The 21,588-nt window shown below is 57.5% G+C and overlaps 1 protein-coding gene across 8 annotated transcripts in view; it reads left to right on the forward strand.

Moving 5' to 3' along the window:
- The window catches only part of TBC1D2B (TBC1 domain family member 2B), a 66,075-nt gene that overhangs the window by 15,843 nt on the left and 28,644 nt on the right, over positions 1-21,588 (forward strand). For all 8 annotated transcript variants that reach the window (XM_058736298.1, XM_058736305.1, XM_058736299.1 and 5 more), the window contains exon 3: positions 7,055-7,214. In XM_058736298.1, coding sequence (XP_058592281.1) covers positions 7,055-7,214 — 160 coding nt within the window. The remainder of the gene's footprint in view (positions 1-7,054; positions 7,215-21,588) is intronic.

A 21,588-nucleotide genomic window follows, 5' to 3' on the forward strand; every position in this document is an offset into this window, starting at 1 on the left:
GGCCCTCGTTTCGGACACGGGTGCTGGGATTCCTCCGAGTCTTCCCCCTGCAAACCCGATGTCCTGCCTGCCACGTGTTCCCCGACCACAGTGTCTTCTGCAGCTCGGCTCCAGTCAGTGAGGCACGGCTGAACGTCGGCCACGCCTGTCCGGTGCGTGCTTCTCACGGACACGGACACCGACACGGACACCGACACCGAAGGGACGTCCCTGCATCTAGTGCCCAGTTCTGTGTCGGCTGGGGTGTTGGGAGCCGCCGTTCTAGGACTTTTGACGAGAAGAGGCTCCGTAGCTCGGCCTGGATGCCACGTGAGCATTGGAAACACCGCAGGGAAGCGGGCGGACTGGTGCCGCGGGTGCCTTGTGCCCCTGTTTCTTTGTTCAAGTTTATTATAATCTGTGCACCTAACACGGAGCTTGAACTCACAACCCCGAGATGAAGAGTCACAGGCCCCGCTGACCGAGCCAGCTAGGCACCGCCTGGTTCTTTGTCCTGAGGACGCAGTGGGTCTGACAGACGCAGGGCGCCAGACCGGAAGGAGTAGGTCTGTAACAAAAATCCTTCCTTTCTTGGAGCCACGTCTGTGGCCGGGGAGCCGAGGAAGCATCTGAAGCCCACGGCTGGTTCTCTTTATTTGGTTTGGGGCTGAGCGGGGCCTCTGACGTTTGCTTGTTTGTTCAGCAAGGTGGGCACGCAGGGTGGGCCTGGTCCCTCCTCTCGAGATGTTCCGGTCACGCTGTGTGAAGATAAAGTCAGGGAAGCGTGGGACAGGAGGTGTGGGTAGCAGGGGTGCATGGGACAGAACCCACAGCGGGTCCCCTCCACGGAAGCGGAGTCTAGGCCGGGGCCTGAGGATGACCTGGGGGGGGGGGGGGGGGAGTCCAGCGAGGCCCCCCGCGGCTGTCTTTGAGGAGCCAGAGGGGGCCGAGCGGGGTGTGGGGGCGGCGCGAGAGCGCCTCTCCCTGTGGGTTTGGCACTCGGGGCTGCATCCCCAGGGCAGTTCCGTGTGTAGACGTGACTCTCACTGCACACCTGGATTGTGGCACCTAAGGAAAGACAACGGGACTCTGGACCGCAGGGCGGTTGTGAGACTCTTGTCGTGTGGGGAGCCAAGAAGAGGCTGTAGTTTAGCCTTTTTATCATCACAGAGAGGGCTTGGTCAGAGGATGAAGTGCGTGAGGGCGGGATGGCGGGCGTGGGCAGGGCGCCCTGTGATGCCGCTGCAGCCACCGTTGTCTGTGACCCTGATCTGCACGAGGAATGACGCTGTCCCGCTCTGCCTCATCACCCGCCGTCCGGGGCGCTCCCAGGTGTCCAGCGCCACCCGGACCCGAGCTGCTGGGGGCGGCGTCATGGGCATGGACACCTCCCGTGGCAAGCAGTGGTGCATCTCGGGAGGCCACTACGTCGGGTGGGAGAAGCCCCAGAGCCCGGGCTCGTGTTGCGCCTCCAGGGTTTACGGCCCGAGTCCAGTCTCCTGCCGCGAGGTGTCTTCCTGGAGCCGCGGCTCATCTGGACATCACCTTTGGCGCTCGTGTACGAGAGTCAATCAGCAGCCAAGACCACGCGGCCCATGAGCCGATGATACTGCCACCTGGGCCTTCAGGAAGTTGGCCGACCTTGCTCTGGGGCCCCGGGCGCGTCTTTCCTTCGGAGCCTCTGTCTGCTCGTCTGGGGGACGCAGAGTGTGGTGTCGTCTCCTCCGGCAGCCTGTGCTCTGGGCAGTGCCGCAAACCTGCCATTTAGGGACCGTGGAGCCACGGCCTGTGTTCCTGAGGAGTCTGGGGCCCGGCGAGGCCAGGCCGGTTCAGAGGCACAGAGCTGGCCTCAGGAAGCGGAAGGCGCGGCCGTTTCGGGTGCCGGGTTCCGAGGCCAAGTGGGGGCAAGGGTGTCCCCGCCCCGAGAAAGCTGGACGGACAGTCAGGGGCCAGACCTGCGGTGGCTCGACAAGCAAGAGCACGGTGAGCCGTGGGTCAGACGTGCCAAGCGAGGAAGGGACCTGTAGGCCGGATGGGGGGCTGGGATCGGCCCGGAAACCACGGCGGTCACGGTGAGGGCTGTGGCAGAGCAGGTGGAAAGAGGTGGGCGGCGGGGAGAGCGTGGGGGAGGGGAGGCCCCCTTGCAGCTCTGTTACGCGGGTCAGATGGCAGGCTGCCTGGGGTGCAGATCGCGGCCAGCTGCGGTTGACAGGAAACCTCGCCAACAGGGACGTGTTTGCCTCGCGGTGGGCTGCTTCCCGGCACCGCCGCCCGGCATTCGCCGTCCTTACTGCATCCGCTTTCCTGCTCGGGGGCGGGGCGGGGGGGGGGGTGGCGCCCCCGTGTCAGGAGGGAGCCCTCCAACCGAGCCTCAGGAGCTGGGACGCTGCCACGTGGCCTCCCCTGGCCGGAAGCGAGGTGGGGAAGCGGGTGTTGGAGCTGAGCACGTGGCCCGATCAGAACCGGCGTCGGTAAGGAAGGGAAGGCCGCGGTGAGCTCGGAGAGGTGGTGCGCAGCGTCCCGCGATCGCCGAGGCTTGTTTTCTGGGGCTCCCGTCTTCCGGGTGAGAGTCTGTTCTCGTGCCTGGGGTCTGCAGCTTCAGGTCAGCCCGGCTGCGGGACGGGGGGACGGCCTGGCTGCCTCCGTCTCCTCTCCTGCCTCCACCCCGGGGCCTGGCCTCCGGAAGCGCGCCGTGCCTCAGGCACGGCTCTGCGCGTCTCTGTGCTCGCGCGACCGAGACCTAGTTTCAGCACGAAGGAATGCTTTGCGGAGACCTTCCCGGCCGTGGGGCGTGAGGCGGCTGGACCCGCAGGAGGCCCCACGAACAGCTGAGAGCTCGTGGCGAGCGGCGCTCCCGGCTCGTTCTCGCTTCTTTCCCGCGTAAACCGATCGGCAGACGAGCAGGGATGCCAAACTGTGTGCGGCCCGGTGCCTGTCTGCGGACGGGGGCGTACCTGGCGGAAAATGGCAGAACAGACGGGACCACACGTTTCCCTCTCGGAGGGGGCTCGTGGGGCGGGGCGGCCATCAAGCGGCTCGGAGGAGCCCCACAGCCTGTGCCACGGGCCCGGGCCGATGCGCCCCCGGCCCTGCGGAGCCACGCCAGGTCCACGTGCTCACTTAAGCTGTCCGCCCCGCGAGGTGACCCCAGCAGCGGTGATTCTCTGATCCCGTCCGCAGGATGCCACAAGTCGCGGTACTCCACGCCGTGTCTGAGAGGCAGCCTGTTCCTGCGGGGAAAGCCCTCAGGACTGAGGGTTGACGCGTCTGTGAACGGGATGCTTTCTGCGACTTCTGCTCTAAAGGGGATTCCTCGAATCAAATCGGGAAAGGGAGTGCGTGCCGGAGGTTGGGTTCCAGGTGTACCTGGGAGGAGCCTCCTTGGGGCTGCGGGCAGATGGGGTGCAGGTGGGCTGGGGTGGGTGTTTTTGGGGAGGGTGGGGGGAGGTGAGCTGGGGGGGGTGTTACTGTGGGGAGTGGGAGGTGGGTGTTGGGGAGGGTGGGTGAGGTGAGCTGGGGGGTGTTATTGTGGGGGTGGGTGTTGGTGGGAAGGGGGGAGGTGAGCTGGGGGAGTGTTGGCAGGGGAGTTGAGCTGGGGAGGTGAGCTGGGGGTTGTTACTGTGGGGGGTGGGAGGTGGGTGTTGGGGAGGGGGGGAGGTAAGCTGGGAGGGTGTTGGGGAGGGTGGGGGGAGGTGAGCTGGGGGCGTTACTGTGGGGGGTGGGAGGTGGGTGTTGGGGAGGGTGGGGGAGGTGAGCTGGGGGGTGTTTCTGTGGAGGGTGGGAGGTGAGTGTTGGGAAGGAGGGGGAGGTAAGCTGGAGGGGTGTTGGGGAGGGTGGGGGAGGTGAGCTGGGGGGGTGTTGGGGAGGGTGGGGTCTGAGCGTCTTGCAGGAGAGGGGAGGTGGTGCAGACCAGAGAGAGGAGCCATCAGCCAGGTGTGGGGCCTCCCCCTGCGACTCGGGTCTCTCAGAGGGAGGTGGCAGGACACGCAGGTCAGAGGGCAGGCGCGTGAGCCCCCAGGCCCTCCCGTGCCAGCTCTTCATCTGCCAGTCATTCACTTGTCGTTCATCTGGTTCCCAGTGGTTACTGGGCCCGTCTTCTCTACTGTTCACGAGACTTCTGTCCGCCGTGGGAGCAGCCAGGCCAGACGTGTGGACCAGCTCCCCCGGGGGCCCTGAGAGCCCCTCCTCATTGGTGCCTGGGTGGACACTCTGCTCTCAGGTCTTTCTGTGGCTTCCGACCGCCGCTGCACAGTCTGGAAGACTCGGTCGATGGCACGGGAAGAAGCTTTTCCTGTCAAGACCCCGCTGTCCCGCTCCCACAGAGATGTCTTTCCTGCAGTGTCTTCTCCGTCACCTGTGGGAATGGCCTTTTCCCATCGCTTTGCCCGCTTTCATGGACGGGGCAGCAGGCCAGGAGTGGGAGAGGAGGGCGGCCGCTGTCAGGACACGTCCGAGTGGCCCGTGGGCCCAGGGCTCCAGGTCCGGGAAGCCGGGGCCACCACGAAGGCGCATGGAAGTGTCCGAAAGGAGCAGAAAATGTCCGAACGTGCCGACCGCCCCTCCCAAGCGAAGCCACAGGATCCTGCACAAGCTGGTGGGTCTGCTCACTGCCATTCAGGACTAAATGCTGCTGTGACCTAGTTTGTGTCCTTGAGGCGGTTCCTGAATGCTGATGTGAGGACTCGTGTGGACGCAAAGCCAGCCGCTCGCTCTGAATTAAGTAAATCTCCTACTGTCTTCTAAACACTGAAAACAAGGCAAACTGACAAGAATAGCCAAAACTGGGAAATTGCTTCTTTTTCACGTTCAGTAATGACTTGCAGCGTCGGTCTGTTCTTCCAGTGCTCTCTCTGGACCCCGGCCCTTTGCTCCACCCGGGCCCCGGGGCCCAGAGCTCCTCGGGAAAGTTTCCAGTGTGGGCCAGGGGTGCTCTGCGCCCACAGGGGCTGCTCTCTCGCTCCCCCAGCCTGCACAGGAAGGAGAGGCAGCCAGCTCGTCATGGACATGGGCGCAGCGTGCTGTGTTCACCCCCTGGCCCGGCCTGTGGTGCCCTCCCCGAGCGTGTGTGGAAGCCCCCCCCACCATCAGGGGAGCCCAGGCTTCCGCGTCCCCCGCTCTGGAGGAACAGAGGTGCCTTCTCACAGCTGTGGTCGCTGCACCTGCTGTGTCCGTCTTCCAAGGGCACAGGCTACTTCTCTCCGGCCCTGGCTCTGGGCTCAGTGTCTTAATAGATGAGGCAGGTACAGGGGACTGGGCCCGATTAATAGTATTTGAACTTGTTTGTTTACTGGAACTCTTTCCAGGTGAAATCTTAGGGGGACTTCAGTCTATAAAGAGTGAAGAGGAAGGCGGCGGTTGGAGCCTAGGATGAGATCCTTCAGGAGTGCGTCTTTGGGGACCGTAGGGCCCTGGAGGCCAGGGGCTCAGTGCATCCTGCCTGATGTCTTGTTATTCTGTGTCTCTTTGCGAGATGGGTTCCCGTGGGGGGCAGGTGCTTGGTCTTGTCTGAGGTACCCTGAGCACGTGGCATTCGCCATGTGGCAGTAACTTGGAACCAAGAGGTGGGAATCCGTGGTCACTGGCAACTTCTGGCTGCCTTCCTGGAGTCTCGTAAGCCGTTGCCAGCCCACGTGTTTTCTGTCTCCCGACACCCCTCCTGCTTTGCCTGCTCAGAACCCTGCCCGAGCTGCGTGCTGACCCTCGGGGCCGAGCCACGTTCCCTGGAAGGGCACACAACCATCCTTCTTTATGTCACACTCGGAGCCCTTCTCAGGCTGCCGAGGTCAGTCAGGGAGCCGTCTGCACAGCAAGAGCCCAGGGTCTGCGGCCCCGCGTTCCCTGCTCGCGTGCTCAGTGCGCTCCACAGACACCCGGACCGAGCCTCTCCGGTCCTGCGCTCCTCTGACCAGAAGCAGCCTTTTCCTCAACGTCCATGTTCAGCAGGCCGTTCTGAGTTTGTTTTCACGGAGAAGAACGGTTGATAATGGCAGTGTGCAGGCGCTTCAGGAAAGGGCAGCATAGAGCCAACTGTATCCGGCTTGCTTCTGTTTGCAAACATGCCCCGATGCCCTCTTCTCAGGAAGAAGGGTGCCGTGTGGGAGAGTACAGAGTATTTGTAGTCGGGTACATTTTTGTCAGATCTTTAGAATAAGTTTTTATTGGGGCACCTCGGTGGCCCAGTCGTTTAAGCGTCTGACTCTTGACCTTGGCTCAGGTCATGATATCACGGTTTGTGAGTTTGAGCCCCATGTAGGGCTCTGCACTGACAGTGGGGAGCCTGCTTGGTTCCCTCTTTCTTTCTCAAAAGTAAATATGTGTTTAAAAGAAGATTCTTCAAAAAAATAAGTTTTTATTGGAATTTTTACACAAAGAGAGAATACTATAATATCATCCCCGTGTTTACTGGGTAATTCCCACAATTAATATTTCCTGGACCTGTGCTGGTTCATGGACAGCCCTGCCCGCTTTGTGTTATTTGAAGCAAATGTTATTATTTCTTAAATGACCAAATGTAGTTATTTTAAAGCAAATCCCAGACATCGTACTGTTTCAACCTTTAGTACTTCAGAAGCTTCCATTTTAAAGCTATTCTGAAATCTGGTCATGATTTAGCATCAGTGCTTCTGTGACTTTAGTGAGCCGCTCCCCTGGGAGGTGCACACCTGTTGTCTCAGGGTCACGATTGCAGATATTTAGCAAATGTGTGCGGGATACTCCTGTTCCCCTGTTTTCTCGGGGAGAGACTGGTAGTGTAAGCTGATCTGTACTTTGCTTTTTCACCCTACTGGCCTGTCCGGGGGTTGTTCCTTATCACTGCGGTGAGCGCGCTGGGCCACGGCTCTGTGCCAGCTTGCTGATCTGCAGGACCACGGAGGGGACCCTGGCTCTCCTGTCCTGGGCACGTGGTGCCTTGAGGCATGTCACAGCCTTTCTGTGACAAACACGGAAGTACTCTAGGCGACCGCGGCTGCACAAGCTGCACCCTGTCGTGCAGGTGACGTTACGAGTACCCTGTAGCATGCCGTGTCCCACGTGGGAGCTCTGAGGAACTGACGTTTGTTTGCCTGTCTTTCAGATGTAATTTACCCGCACCCAGATGCCTCTGCAGAAAAAGCCAGAAATGTCCTCGCTGTGGAAACCGCCCCCGGAGAGCTGGAGCAAGCAGCTCACCAGCCAGCCGCAGGGCACCCCAATTCCAGTAATTTCTCTTTCAAACAGTGGGGCACTGAGCTCAAGTGAGTCTTTGGAAAGCAACGTATGAAACTGAACGTGGGTTATTTCTGATGACGTGTTATAATTTTATATATGAAATTGCAAAGCTGCCTTACATTTACGAGGGTCTTTGTCAAGATCCTTTCAGGTACTTGGTTATTTTTCTAGCTTGTAGAAAGCGCCTGTCATGTGGCTCATACTGTGCCAAATGTTTTCACACCTGTGGTGTGTTTTAATTCGCTTGACTCTGTGAGGTCAGATGGTCGAGTTCTGCAGAAACAGACCGGCTCGGGAAGAGTCCTTGTCTGGGGTCTCCAGGCCCCCAGGCTGCCCGTCCAACAGTCTTCCCGGGGAGCCAGCCCCCTCCCCAGGCCCCCAGGGTTGCCCCAGGGTGCGGGCTCGAGGGAGGGAGAGGGGAGGGGAGGTGGGCTCGTGTGTGTTTGTGTTTTTAAGAAATGCTTTGTTGAGATACGACTCCTGGACCGTCCAACTCACCCATTTAAAATGTACAGCGCAGTGGTTTTTAGTGCATCCTCACGGTTGGACAGCCGTCACCGTGGTCAGTTACGGGGCAGTTCCGTCACCCCGAAAAGAAAGCCGCTAGCAACCTCTTCCCATTTCCCCGCGGCCCTGTGTCCACTAATTCACTTTTTGTGGCTGTGGGTTTGCCTGCCCTGGACGTTTCGTGTAAATGGCCTCCCGCGTGGGAGACTTGGTGCCTGCCTGGCTCCTTCCACCGAGCAGACGTTTTCCGGTCCGTCTGTGTTCTGGCAGCTGTTAGCACTTCGTTTCTCTTTATTGTGGAAAACGCTCCGTTGTTCGGAGAGACCACGTTCTGTGTGTCCGCTCTTCTGTTGACGCACATGTGGGCTGTTTCTCTTTGTGGTTGCTGTGAGCAGTGCTGCCAGGGCACCGGGTCCACGGGGGACGTGTGGTTGTCCCTGTTGGGTACGTACCCGGAGAGGAACTGCCGGGTCGTCTGGGGACTCTGGGTTTATGTGAGGACCTGCGGCGTGGTCCCCACATCCTCACCGGAGCCCGTTACCCTCCTTGTGGTTCTCGCCGTCGTTGGTGGTGAAGTACGGGCTCGTGGTTGTGACGTGCATTTCCCTGGTGACTAACGATATCAGGAAGCTTCATGTGCCTGTGGGCCACTTGGGAATCTTCGGAAAGACCTCTGCTCAGATCCTTTGTCCGCTTTTAACTGCGTTGTCTTTTTTTTTTTAATTTTTATTTAAATTTTTCGTTTTTAGGTATTTTATTTATTTTTGAGAGAGAGCACAAACCGGGGAGGGCAGAGAGAGGGAGACAGAGGATCCAAAACTTGGACGAACTGGGGCTTGAACTAACAAACCACCAGATCATGACCTGAGCTGGTCAGACACTCAACCCGGCCACCCAGGCGCCCTTTTTTTTTCAATACTTAATTTTTTAAGGGAGGCTTTAGGGTGACGGTAAACTTGAGAGGAAGCTAGAGATCTTTATACATCCCTTTCCCCACACGTGTGTACCCCCACCCCCATTATCACCAGAGAGGAACATCTTTTACCAAGGATGAGCCTGCGTTAATTGTAATGACCCAGAGTCCACGGCTTACGTTAGGGTCACTCTTGGTGGTGTGGGTTCTGTGTGTCTGGACACACGTATAATGACACACATCCAGCAGAGTATTATACAGAGTATTTTCTCTGGCCTAAAATTTCTCTATGCTCTTGCTTTGTCCGGAATGTCGATTTTGTTGGAATCATAGAGGGTTGGCCTTTTCAGATTGGCTTCTTGCACTGAGTAATACGCATTTAAGTTTCCTCCGTGTCTTTTGAGCCTGATGGCTCATTTGTTTTTAGTGCTGAGTCATATTCCGTTGTCTAGATGGAGACGGTTTATTAATCCACTCACCTGCTGAAGGACATCTTCGTTGCTCCCAAGTTTTGGCGATTATGAACAAAGCTGCTGTAGACATCCGCGTGCAGGTTTTCGTGTGGACGTGAGTTTTCAGCTCCTTTGGGTAAACGCCACGGAGCGTGATTGCCGGATTGTGTGTAAGAGTGTGTGCGCTTTTGTCAGAAACTGCCGACTGTCTTCCCAAGGGGCCGCCCCATGTTCCCGCCAGCGGAGAATGGGGGTTCCCGTCGCTGCACGTCTCCGTCCGCGTCTGGTGTTATTGTGGTTCCAGATTTTGGCCATTCTTCCAGATGCGTGGTGGTGGCTCCCCCACATTTTCGTTTGCGTTTCCCTGGTGACCTGTGACGTGGAACATCGCTCTGTACGCTTACGTGGCGTCGTATATCTTCCGCGGTGGGGCGTCTGTTAAGGTGTTTGGCCCACTTGTAATGGATTGTCCGTTTTCTTATCGTTGAGTTTTAAGAGTTCTTTGTGTGTTTTGCATAACAGTCCTTTGTCAGATGTGTCTCGTGCAAACGTTTTCTCCCGGTCTGTGGCTTGTCTTCTAATTTCTTGACTGTGTGTTTCACAGAGCGGATGGTTTTAATTTTAATGAAGTCCAGTGAAACGTTATTTCTTTCACGAGTTGTGTCTTTGGTGTTGTATCTAAAAAGGCATCACCACACCTAAGGTCATCGGGGTTTTCTCTTCCGTGATCTTCCGGGAGTTTTCTAGTTTTGCATTTTACATTTTGGTCTCTGGCCCATTTTGAGTGGATTTTTGCGAAGGGCGTAAGGTCCGCATCTAAATTCGTTAATCTGCACGTGGACGGCCAGCTGTTCCGGCACCATTTGTTGGAGAGACTGTCTTGGCTCCTTTGTACCCCCTTGGCTGCTCTGTCAAAGATTGATGGGTTGTATTCATGGGGGGTTATTTCTGAGCTCTTCACTCTGTTCCATCCACGTCTGTGTCTGTTCTTACTCTTGGTGTCACACAGTTTTGACGGCTGCAGCTCTACACTGTACTGAGTCTCCAAGTCAGGTAGTATTAGTCCTCCGGCTTTGGTCTTCTTCAGTATTGTGAAGAATTTGAGTCTTTTGCCTCTTCATTTAAACTTGAGAATCAGTTTGTTGATAGCCACAGAATAACTGGCTGGGATTTTGGTTGGGGTTTCACTGCGTCTATAGATCGATTTTGGAAGAACTGACCTCTGGACAATACTGAGTCTTGCTGCCCACGAACATGGACTATGTCCATAATTTTGTTCTTCTTTGATTTCATTAACCCGTTTTATAGTTTTCCTCACAGATCCTCTATACGTTTTTAGATTTATATCTAAGTATTTCATTTTCTTGGGTGCCAGTGTAAATGGTAATGTGTTTTTAATTTCAAATGCCACTTGGTCATTGTTGGTATTCGGGAAAACAGTTGATTTTTGTATATTAGTCTTATATCCTGTAACCTTGCTGTAATCACTTATTAATTTCAGGAGGTTTTTATTATTCTTTCAGAGTTTTAAAAATTAATTATTTTAATGTTTATTCATTTTTTGAGAGACAGAGAGTGCGAGTGGGGGAGGGGCAGAGAGAGAGGGAGACACAGAATCCGAAGCAGGCTCCAGGCTCCGAGCTGTCGGCACAGGGCCCGACGCGGGGCTCGAACCCACAAACAGTGAGATCATGACCTGAGCCAAAGTCAGATGCTCAACCAACTGAACCCCCCAGGTGCCCCTGGCTCCTTTCATTTCTGACCCAGGGTATCAAAGTCTCAGACTACAGTAGTTTGTTCTTCTATTTTTCCTGTGGTTTTATCGACACTGCTGATCGGGTATATGTGTTAAGAACTGTTGTCTTCTTGGAGACTTGACCTCTTCTCATTATGAAATGCCTTCTTTATCCCTCACGACTTCCTTTCTTTTGAAGTTGGCTCTGTCTGAAAATCATACAACTGCTTCTGCTTTCTTTTGATTAGCGTTAGCACAGTGTGTTTTTCTCCATTTACCTTTTTTTTAAAAAAATGCTTCTTTTTGAGAGAGAGACAGCGTATGAGCGGGGGAGGGGCAGAGAGAGAGGGAGACACAGAATCCAAAACAGGCTCCAGGCTCCGAGATGTCAGCACAGAGCCCGACACAGGGTGCAAACTCACGAACTATGAGATCATGACCAGAGCCAAATGAAGTCGGACGCTCAATAGGCTGAGCCGTCCAGGCACCCCTCCATTTACTTTTAATCTGTAAGTGCTTATATTTGAAGCGGGTTCCTGAAGACAACATGCAGTTAGGTCCTGTTTTTGTCTTCCACTCTTTTTCTGCATTTTGTGGGTTTATTTTATTTTATTTTTTTAAGTGATCTCAACACGCAACGTGGGGCTTGAAGTCACAACCTCGAGATCGAGAGTTGCGTGCTTCACCAACAGCCAGCCGGGCTCCTCTTCCTCTTGTGGTTTTCATCGAGCATCTTATAGCTTTCCATTTTCTCTCTTAACATATCAGCCTTACTTTTTTTTTTTTTTAAGTGTCTGTTCTGGAGTTTGCAACACACCTTTCCCGCTAATCCAGGTTCACTTTAAAGTCATGCTGTGCTGCTCCACAGGTGGGTGCGTGCCTTAGACAGCGAAGCCTTCTCACTTCCTGTGTCCGTCCCTGTGTCTCCACTGTCATCGTGTGGGGCACACAGAGCACGTGCACACAACACGCACACATCAGCGAACACGTCACTGGTGTTAGTATCTTGAACGAGCTGTTATCTGGTGGATCAATCAGAATACGAAAAATAAAGTTCTGTGTTTGACTTCCCCTGCCCCGTCTTCCGGGTCTGAGTTTCTTTTTTTTTTAATTTTTTTTTAAAATGTTTTTTAATTTATTTTTGAGACAGAGAGAGACAGAGCACGAACGGGGGAGGGTCAGAGAGAGGGAGACACAGAATCTGAAACAGGCTCCAGGCTCTGAGAGGCCAGCACAGAGCCCGACGCGGGGCTCGAACTCACGGACCGCGAGATCGTGACCTGAGCCGAAGTCGGCCGCTTAACCGACTGAGCCACCCAGGCGCCCCCGGGGTCTGAGTTTCTGACCTATATCGTTTTTTTTCTGCCTAAAGAACTTAACTTTCTTTTGCGAGGCAAGTCCCCTGGCAACAAGTTCCCGCCATTTCTGTTCATCTGAGAGAGTCCGTTTCTCCTTCGTTGTGAGGCTGATTTTGCAGAGGAGAGTTCGAGCTCGGTGGTTTTCTCTCCAGACCTCAAACATTTCCCTCCACTCACGTCTTGCTTGTGTGGTTTCTGAGGAGGCAGCGATGTGGGTCAGGTGTTTTCCTCGGGTTTCTCTCTGGATTTTTCCTTCACCTTCAGTTTGCTGTAATTTGGGAACATCCTGCCAAGTTACGGTTTCTTGGAGTTTATTTTGCTAGGTGTTCTCTGTGGTTTGGTGTCTGACTCTAATCTGGGGACATCCTGTCCTGTTTCTCTGTCGTCCCCTGGTGCACTTGCCCTCGCCCCGCAGATGGTCCGTTCTCCCGTCGACCCCAGTCTGCGGATGCGCCCTCCAGCTCCCAGGCTGTCTCCTCAGCCGTGTCCGTCCTACGAACAGGCCCTTTGGGAGCCTTTTCATTTCTCTCGTGGTGTTTTGTTTGTTTTTTTTAAATCTCTGTCATTTCTTTTTGGTTCTTCCTTGGGGCCTCCAGCTCTCTGCTCATGTTGCCCACCTGGCACCGCGTGCCGTGCTCTCTGCCCGTCAGAGCCCTGAGTTCTTTTAAATTTCGGTCAGAGTGTCCAGCATCCCTGCCTTGTCTGGTTCTGCTCACTCTCTTCACATCAGGCTGTTTGGCCTTCTGATTGGCCCCGTCACTGTTCTTGATGGCTGGTGTGCCATACGGGGTGACAGGAGCTGCGTCAGAGGCCCCTTGTGACGTAGTGATGCGGGGAGGGAGGAAGGGTCTTTGTCCTGTGACAGGCGAGCGCGGGCCCCTGTACCGTGGACCCACTTGCGTCTCTCTGTCCTTCCCTCCCCCGTAGGTGGACAGGATGGCGAGAGGGGCCAGAGCTGGGTGGGGGTCCCTTCTGATACCAGCCCAGCCTAGCCGGCTGGGCTCTGGCTGACCAGTTGACCCCAAGGGCAGGCCTTGTTAGGAGCAGGGCGTTCTGGAGTATTCAGAACGTTCCTTCCCATCTCCCTGCAAGAAGCCGAGGGCAGTTCTCCCATATTCTCTGTGGGACCCTGGTTGAGCTCTTGGAGGTTAAGTCACAGCCCTTTGGGGGGTCCCTGGGGTTGGTGCCCTCGGAGGGGGCTGCAAGAGCCTCCAGGGACCCCTGGTTCTGTTCAGGGTCCTGCCCCAGCTGCTCCAGGACACTGGGGCTCCCATGCTCTCCTGTCTTGGGGACAGCAGTGGCCCCACATCCCCTGTCCCTTGAGGATCCAAGGGGCAGTGTTTCTACTCATCAACTCGACCTTGGTGGTGGCCATGGACCCCTGGGGCCTGGGCACCTTGTGGAGGGTGGGGCTGCTGTGGGGCCCCCCGGGACCGCGTGCTGTTGGCCAGCTGCTCCCCCTGGGCTTTGAGGTGTGTGTGGGGAGAGCTGTCACAGGCACCACGTACGTGGGGGGACATGTTTCACCCGGTGGCCCCTTTTTACCTTTCTGGTTGGGTTCAGTATAAAAAGAAACCCCTTCTCAGTGTGTTGTCAGTTGCTGACACAAGGTTCACGTGGACAGTGAAGGGGGTGTGGCCACACACCGGGCCTGCAGGAGGCTCTCACCCCTGCTCTCCTCTTCCCCTGATGCTCCCGCTCCCCGGCCACAGGAGCCTTGTTGGTCTGCATGCGGTCGGCTCCCTAGGCCCCCGTGTCCCCGCCTGCTGACTCCCTGAGCCATGGAATGCAGCCACGGCACCTCGGTCCACTGGGACCTTCGCGCACGGTGCCCCCTCCGAGGCACCAGCTTGTCTGCCGACCCCCGGCAGGTGCTCCTGGAGAGGTGGTAGGGCCACCAAGAGACCGTCTCTCTGTTACAGGCAAAACAGTTGAGGCTTGGAGCAGGAAGGCGGCCTGTCCAAGGTCAGGCCAGCGTACGGTAGGATGCCCGGGGTCCCTCGGTAGGTCCCACTGTTCAGCATAAGGGCGTAATTTGGGAAACCGTTGGTTTTGCCGGATTTTCATGCCTGACCATTCTCGTCTGCCCTCACTTAGCAGCAGAACCAGGGGCGGCGGCCCGTAACCCCCCCGGTGCTCCCGTGTCCTTGCCTGAGGGCGGCTGGGCCTGGGGAAAGTGCTCTTGTCCCTCCTCGTGGTCACGACACTCGGCTCATCATCGTTTGGGGTCACTGTCCGCTGCCTGTACCTACACAGGGCGGCCTTGTCCATGTGGCAGTCCCAGCTCTGCGACCTCGGGGCCTCTGTTTCTCATTTGTGAAGCGGGGGTGGTGATCACATCCTGAGGGCCTGGCACCGGGAGGCCGTGTGACGGAGCCACCCCCGCTGAGTCCTAGACGCAGGGAGCCGGAGCCGGAGTGGGGGCGCAGCTGTGACAGAGCCGCCGTCCGCAGCGGCCCCTCCCGTAGAAACCGTAGGGGGTTGTGGTACTTATGGCTTGCTTCGTGAAGGTTCACGTGAAACGCTTTAGGGGCACGGAACGACTTTAACGACCACAGAAATCATATTCCTGTATTGGAAGCTAAAGCCTCAACAATTGCATGTACGTGTATGAATTCAAAACGGCGTTTTATTCAGAATGTAGTCAGGGTTTCCAGGGCAGACCCCACAAAGCGTCCCTTCCACCGGCTCCCAGTGAACGGCGTTTTAAGTCACAGGAGTGTGCAAGGCCGCCGCTGGCTTCCAGGACTTGCCTGGGTTTGCTCCTTGCCGGTCACTGCCTGTGTCCTTGTCTGTATCAGGGAAATACTTAATAAGCCTGTATGTATGAAAGGGAATTTTTTTTTTTTTTATCATTTATTTCTGAGACACACACACAGCCCAAGTGGGGGAGGGGCAGAGAGAGGGGGAGGGGCAGAGAGAGGGGGAGGCACAGAATCCGAAGCAGGCTCCAGGCTCCGAGCTGTCAGCACAGAGCCCGACGCGGGGCTTGAACCCCTGAGCCCTGAGATCATGACCTGAGCCGAAGTCAGACGCTCAACCAACTGAGCCACTCAGGCACCTTGGGAATTTTTTTTGTATGAAAAAGAAGCTGAACACTTGGGGGAGATTTGATAAAAGTGAGTCACTAAAATATTGCCCCCAGGACACGGGCAACATGTGCAGGGGGAGAAAATGGTGGAAAATCTGCAGATTGTAGGTTGTTTGAGGCTGTAAGTCCACGTTCCACACTTAGAAAGAATCACCAGACCTGGACGAGCTTGATGATGTCGTGTGGGTGCGGCTCATCGGGAGAGTCCAGGCTGGGGCCCAGACTCGGGAAGAGGCCTTGGCTGGCTGACCCCAGAACGCCACGCAGGTGCCCATACCTGGACAGGTGCATGCGTTGGCATGAAGTTACTTTTCGGTGGTTCCTGCTTTTACCAACTTTTTCATTACCCCCAACAGTTCAGATCACCTTCAGTAAGAGAGCTGGGTGTGCTCTGAAGTCCAGGCCGGTCCACGTGGGAGTCGGGGCTCAGGGCTGGGGGCTGGTCCGCGTGGGAGTGGGGGCTCAGGGCTGGGGGCTGGTCCGCGTGGGAGTTGGGGCTCAGGGCTCAGGGCTGGGGGCTGGTCCGTGTGGGAGTGGGGGCTCAGGGCTGGGGCTGGTCTGCGTGGAATCGGGGGCTCAGGGCTCAGGGCTGGGGCTGGTCCGCGTGGGAGCAGGGGCTCGGGGCTCAGGGCTGGGGCTGGTCCGCGTGGGAGCAGGGGCTCAGGGCTGGGGGCTGGGGGCTGGTCTGCATGGGAGCAGGGGCTTGGGGCTCAGGGCTGGGGCTGGTCCACGTGGGAGGGGGGGCTCAGGGCTCAGGGCCGGGGCTGGTCTGTGTGGGAGCAGGGGCTTGGGGCTCAGGGCTGGGGCTGGTCTGTGTGGGAGCAGGGGCTCGGGGCTCAGGGCTGGGGGCTGGTCCACGTGGGAGCGGGGGCTCAGGGCTGGGGGCTGGTCCACGTGGGAGCGGGGGTTTGGGGCTCAGGGTTGGGGGCTGGGCGTGTGGCATCGGGGGCTCAGGGCTGGGGGCTGTTCTGCGTGGGAGCGGGGTCTCGGTGCTGGGGGTGGGTTGTGGGCGGGACGGGGAGAGCGTAGGCCTGGGCATGTGGTAAATATGTGCTCCGGAGCTTGTGCAGGGTGTGAGGGAGACGGGTTTGTGCAGGTGGTGTCCGTGGGCCACCGCGGTGTCACAGGTTGTGTGACGACCGTGAGCAGTGCCTTGTGGCCTGGACGCAAGATCAGCTGTCAGGTGTTGAGCTCTCCCTTCATTGGCGCTCTGTACAGTCAGCCTGGTTACACGTTAGCTGTGTGGTGTTGAGACAGTCACCTAACCTCTGTGAGCTCTGTATTCTCCATTAGTAAATTGGGGTGTGTGTGTGTGTGTGTGTGTGTGTGTGTGTGTGTGTGTGTGTATGCATGCCCTCCCACCCTCCCACTGCGTGGGTGTGAATGTTCAGCGGTGGTGAAGTCACCCGGTCCTGCTGTGCTCTCCACGGTGTCTGTCGGGCCCCATCGGGGGGACGGTGGCCGTAGGGACCACGCTAGCGTGCGGCCCCGCCCGTGTCTGACGGGTCTCGTGCCCGGCCCTGCCCTGCTCCTTTGCTCTAGCTTCTCTCCTGACCTCGGGCCTGGTGGAAGTGGTCACCTGCGTGCCCAGCTGGTGATCTGGGGAGACCGTGCAGTCTTGGGGCCTAGGGCCGTGCCAGAGTGCCCGACTCCGGCACCCAGAGGCTTGGTGATTTGGGGAGGTGGCTGACCTGGCCGTGATGTGGAGTTAGGACGCGGTCTTCCTCATAGGCACAGCTCTGTCCACGTCGGGAGACAAGGTGCCAAAGCCCCAGTGCAGCATCTGAAAGTTCTTCACAAACTCTTCTGGTTTTGATGAATGTTTAGACGTAATAACGTACAACGAACGCACACAGGAATGAATAATACAGACTTCTACATAAACGCCTCAGACCTCAAAAAGGAAAGAGCACAAGGAGTATAGTCACACGGTTACTTTATTTAATAATTGTTTTGAGTTTATTTATTTTGACAGATACAGGTTGGTGAGTACAAGTTGGTGCAGGGTGGGGGGGGGGGGGGAGAGAGAGAGAGAGAGAGAGAGAGAGAGAGAGAGAGAGAGAGAAAGAGAGAGAGAGAGAAAGAGAAAGAGAGAATATGAGTATATCCCAGGCAGGCTCCATGCTGCCGGTACAGAGCCCGACAACGCAGGGCTTGAACTTAACGAACCGTATCATGACCTGAGCTGAAGTCAAGAGTTGGGTGCTGGCGGGGCCTGGGTGGCTCAGTCACTTAAGCATCCGACCTCTGCTCAGGTCATGGTCTCACAGTTTGTGAGTTCAAGCCCCGTGTCGGACAGCTCAGAGCCTGGAGCCTGCTTCAGATTTTGTGTCTCCCTCTCTCTCACTCTCCCCTGCTCATGCTCTCTCTCAAAAATCAGCATTTAGGGGCGCCTGGGTGGCGCAGTCGGTTAAGCGGCCGACTTCAGCCAGGTCACGATCTCCCGGTCCGTGAGTTCGAGCCCCGCGTTGGGCTCTGGGCTGATGGCTCGGAGCCTGGAGCCTGTTTCCGATTCTGTGTCTCCCTCTCTCTCTGCCCCTCCCCCGTTCATGCTCTGTCTCCCTCTGTCCCAAAAATAAATAAAAAACGTTGAAAAAAAAAATTTTAAAAAAACAGAGTATCTCTTAGAGATACATACTGAAATATTTATAGTGAAGTCATATAATGTCTGATATTTGTGTCAAAAGTAATCCTCAAGGGGCACCTGCGTGGCTTAATTGGTTAAGCATCTGAGGTTCGGCTCAGGTCATGATCTCAAGGTCCATGAGTTGGAGCCCCACATCAGGCTCTGTGCTGACAGCTCAGATCCTGGAGCTGTTTCCGATTCTGTGTCTCCCTCTCTCTCTGCCCCTCCCCCGTTCATGCTCTGTCTCCCTCTGTCCCAAAAATAAATAAACGTTGAAAAAAAAATAAAAATAAAAAAAATAAATAAAAAATAAAAAAAAATCAGCATTTAAACAAAATTTTTATAATAAAGAGTGGGAGGCTCAACCAACTGAGACCCCCAGGCACCCCCGCACTGACATTAGGACGGCACAAAGAAGGGGTACCTGGCCTCTGGCCCCCATGGGGTGCGGTGGTTGCGGGGTCTGAGGGGCTGGCAGCCCCCGGGGAGCATGAGGGCGTGTTCCACACATCATCCCGCAGCTGTCTCGACCTCGACTGTCCCCAAACTTCACTTTTGAGGCCACGCGTCACCAGGGCTGTGGCCGAGTGATGCCGCTCCCCAGAAACCACGGCGGCCACGAGAGGCTCCGGCCCGTCAGGCCCAGCTGGAAAGCGCACTCGGCCAGCTGCTGGCCGTGGGACAGGCTCAGAGGACGCCAGAGCCTCGTCCGGCGCCTCCCAGGCCGTGAGTGGCCCGTGTCTCCTGTTGTATTTGGCCCCGGGGGGTGGGAAGAGGACCCTGTCTGCATCGTGTGCTGGTCCTGGACCCTCCTGGTGCGGGGACCCCAGTCCCTGTGATCCCAAATCCCTCCCTCCTCCCTTCCTTCTCCTTGCCTCGGGCGCAAGGCCTTCCCTGTCCGCTGGGCTCCTCGCCTCCACCGCCGGCCTGCCTGGCTTCTGTCAGTTCTCCACCTGCTGGGTCTTGCCCCCGGGCCCCTCCTCAGGCTGTCCCCCTGCTGGGAGCCTTCTCTCTCCTGGGGACCCCCACCCCTGGGCTCCCCCACAGCCGTCGTGGCCGGAGCGCTTTGCCCCTGCACCTGCTGTGCTGGGTGTGAGTGGGTGTGAGCGGTGTCCACCTTTCTGCCCGGGAGCCACAGTGAAGGACGCACGCTTCTGTGTGGATGCGTGCCCTTTGTGAGCACGCAAAACCCGGACCAACTCCGGAGAACGTCAGCGTTAGGCAGTAAAGCTAAGTAGTATCTTTTCTTCTGGTGCGTTGGCAACGTGCTCCTCACGATCCTCAGAGTTCGGGGCTTGCTGCGGTTGCCGCCCACTCTGAGAAGCGGTCTCTGAAGGACCGCCCCAGCCGTGCAGCCCGGCGTCTGTCCCAGTCACCTTCGTGCCCTCCCGTGCCCTCTGCGTCTTGCCATCGAGCACCGTGCTGTCAGGGGAGGCTGGGGGCGGGTGGGGCGCAGGGGAGGGCTGTGCCGGCGGTCACCGCACCCCTGGCTACGCTTAGGGGTTGTGGGGAGGCCCTGTAGGACGGTGGGGGTTGACTTAGGTGTTGAAGTGCAAGGAGGCACGTGCAGGGGGGAAGGCGGTGAGGGCAGGGTTTCCTGAGTCCCCGGGTCCACGTGCCTGGAGCTCGGGCGCTGGGCGTGGGTGGCGCAGGGGTGGGTGCAGGTTCTGTGCGCTGGGCCGTGGGGATCTGGAGCGGCTCCGCCTGCCTGGGGTTCCACGATAGGAGCATTTCTCCTTTGATGGGGCTCTCAAGGCAGCACACATTGTGCTAGGTGCCATGGCGTGTGTGTGACGACGGTGTGCGCCTTGATCCACGTCAGGTGGCCGGGCCCTCTGCAGCACGCCTTCCTGACGACACCGCTTTGCCACGTCATCCCGTTGGCAGTAACTGCTTTCTGCCTGTAGACGTGGCGGCCCACGCTTGAGTGCCTGCTGAGGTTTGGCACGAGAAGTGTGGTGGGCGGGCAGGCGGATCGCCATAACAGGACCCAGGGGTCCAAGATCCGTGTCCCAAGGCCACCTTCAGGGCGTCCGAGGCTGGTTCCTCCCTGAGCCCCCGAGGGAGTCCGTCCGTGGCCTCTTCCGGCTCCTGGTGGCTGCGGCCACCCCGGGCCTGTGGCACGTCACCCGCCGTCCTCTGTGCTGGGCCCCCTCCTCCTCCCTCCCGTGTGGACACTGATGCGCCCCATCTTGAGGTCCCTAGTCGCATCCACAGGCCCCTTCTGGTCACTTCTGCCTTTTTCCTTTCAGATGGCATCTCCGGATACCCTCGTGTGTGTCCGTGTTCTTGGGACAGTCGGTCTGAGAATTGATCGGTACCAGAGGATGGGCTATGTCACTGTCACTGGGGGGGGGGGGGGGGCGGCGCAGCTGTCGGGTCCCCTCCGTTGGTGACCCTGAGGCGGCCTGTGTCCAGGGCGGGGAGCCTTCCTGCCGCTGGTGGAGATGGTGGAGCCCAGACCCGAACTGGCAGGGTGCTTCCCCGTGGTCCCATCACATCTGGAATCCTAGCTCGAATGAGTGTTGAATCAACTATTTCCCAGGGCACCCGGGTAGGTCGGTGTTAAGCATCGGACTTCGACTCAGGTCACGGTCTCACAGTTGATGGGTTCAGGCCCCATGTCAAGCTGTGTGCCGACAGCTCGGAGCCTGGAACCTGCTTCGGATTCTGTGTCTCCCTCCCTCTCAGTCCCTCCCCCGCTCACGCTCTGTCTCTCTCTCAAAAAAAAAAAACTATTTCTCTGTTGGATTGTAAACGTATGTGGAGAAGTCAGTCTGAAATATGTAAATTTGGAAACAAAGCTTTTCTTGTTGATTCTGGAGGGTGCTGGTGTTTACAGAAAGTTCAGGCTGAACGTGGCAGGTCTCAAGGTGCCGCTTGGCCTTCCTGGCGGCCTCTCACTGTCCGTGCCGGTTCATTTATTGAACAAAAGCGCGGGTACCTGGCAGAGTGCCTGGGGGACATGGAAGGCCGTCTCAGAGGTTTGTCAGTCGAGAGTGGGGTCTTCAAAGAGCAAGGGCTGCCTGGGGAGGGGCCTCGAACCTCCGCCAGGAGGCCCTGTGTAGACAGCTGCGAGCCGGGTAGCGTGTGCAAGCCAGGCCTCGTGTCGCAGTCACAGAACCTCTGAACCTCACGTGGGCTCTTTGCTGTTTTGGCTTGAGCTTCCGCTTTGAGCCTGATCCCGTTGCTTCCTTACCTGGGGCTGGGTAGGCGCGCGTCCCCGCGAGGGAGAACCCGGCTTTGTGCGAGCAGCCTCACCGAGGGTCGAGATGGGGAAACCCTGTGGGGTGTGTGTGCAAGGTCCAGGTTGTGTAAATAGCTGTTCTTTCCCCAGACCACCTCCTCCCGCCCTGCGCCTCCTTCCCGCGCTCTCCCCGTGAGAACCGGGGCTCAGCACTCCTCACTCCTCCCGTTGGGGGTGCTGGTGCCCACGCGCGGCGTGTCCGCGGCAGCCACGGCCGGGCCACTGAAACCGCTGTGTCGTGGGTCCGGCAGGGCCCGCACTCGGCCAAGTAACGAGCCAGTCGTTCCAAGAAATGAGCAGATTTTCTTTCTTTTTCTGTTTCTGTTTCTCTTTCTGAGCAGCTGCTCGGCAATGGCTTTTTCTGCGAACACGGCCACCCTTGTGAGAGGTCTTGCTGGGGCGATGGTGGGCACCCGTGCAGGCACCGCGGTCGCCGCCACCGGGATACACAGCACAGGGAAGACGCTGCCC

This window comes from Neofelis nebulosa, chromosome 7 (assembly GCF_028018385.1).
Source record: "Neofelis nebulosa isolate mNeoNeb1 chromosome 7, mNeoNeb1.pri, whole genome shotgun sequence".
Lineage (NCBI taxonomy): Eukaryota > Metazoa > Chordata > Mammalia > Carnivora > Felidae > Neofelis > Neofelis nebulosa.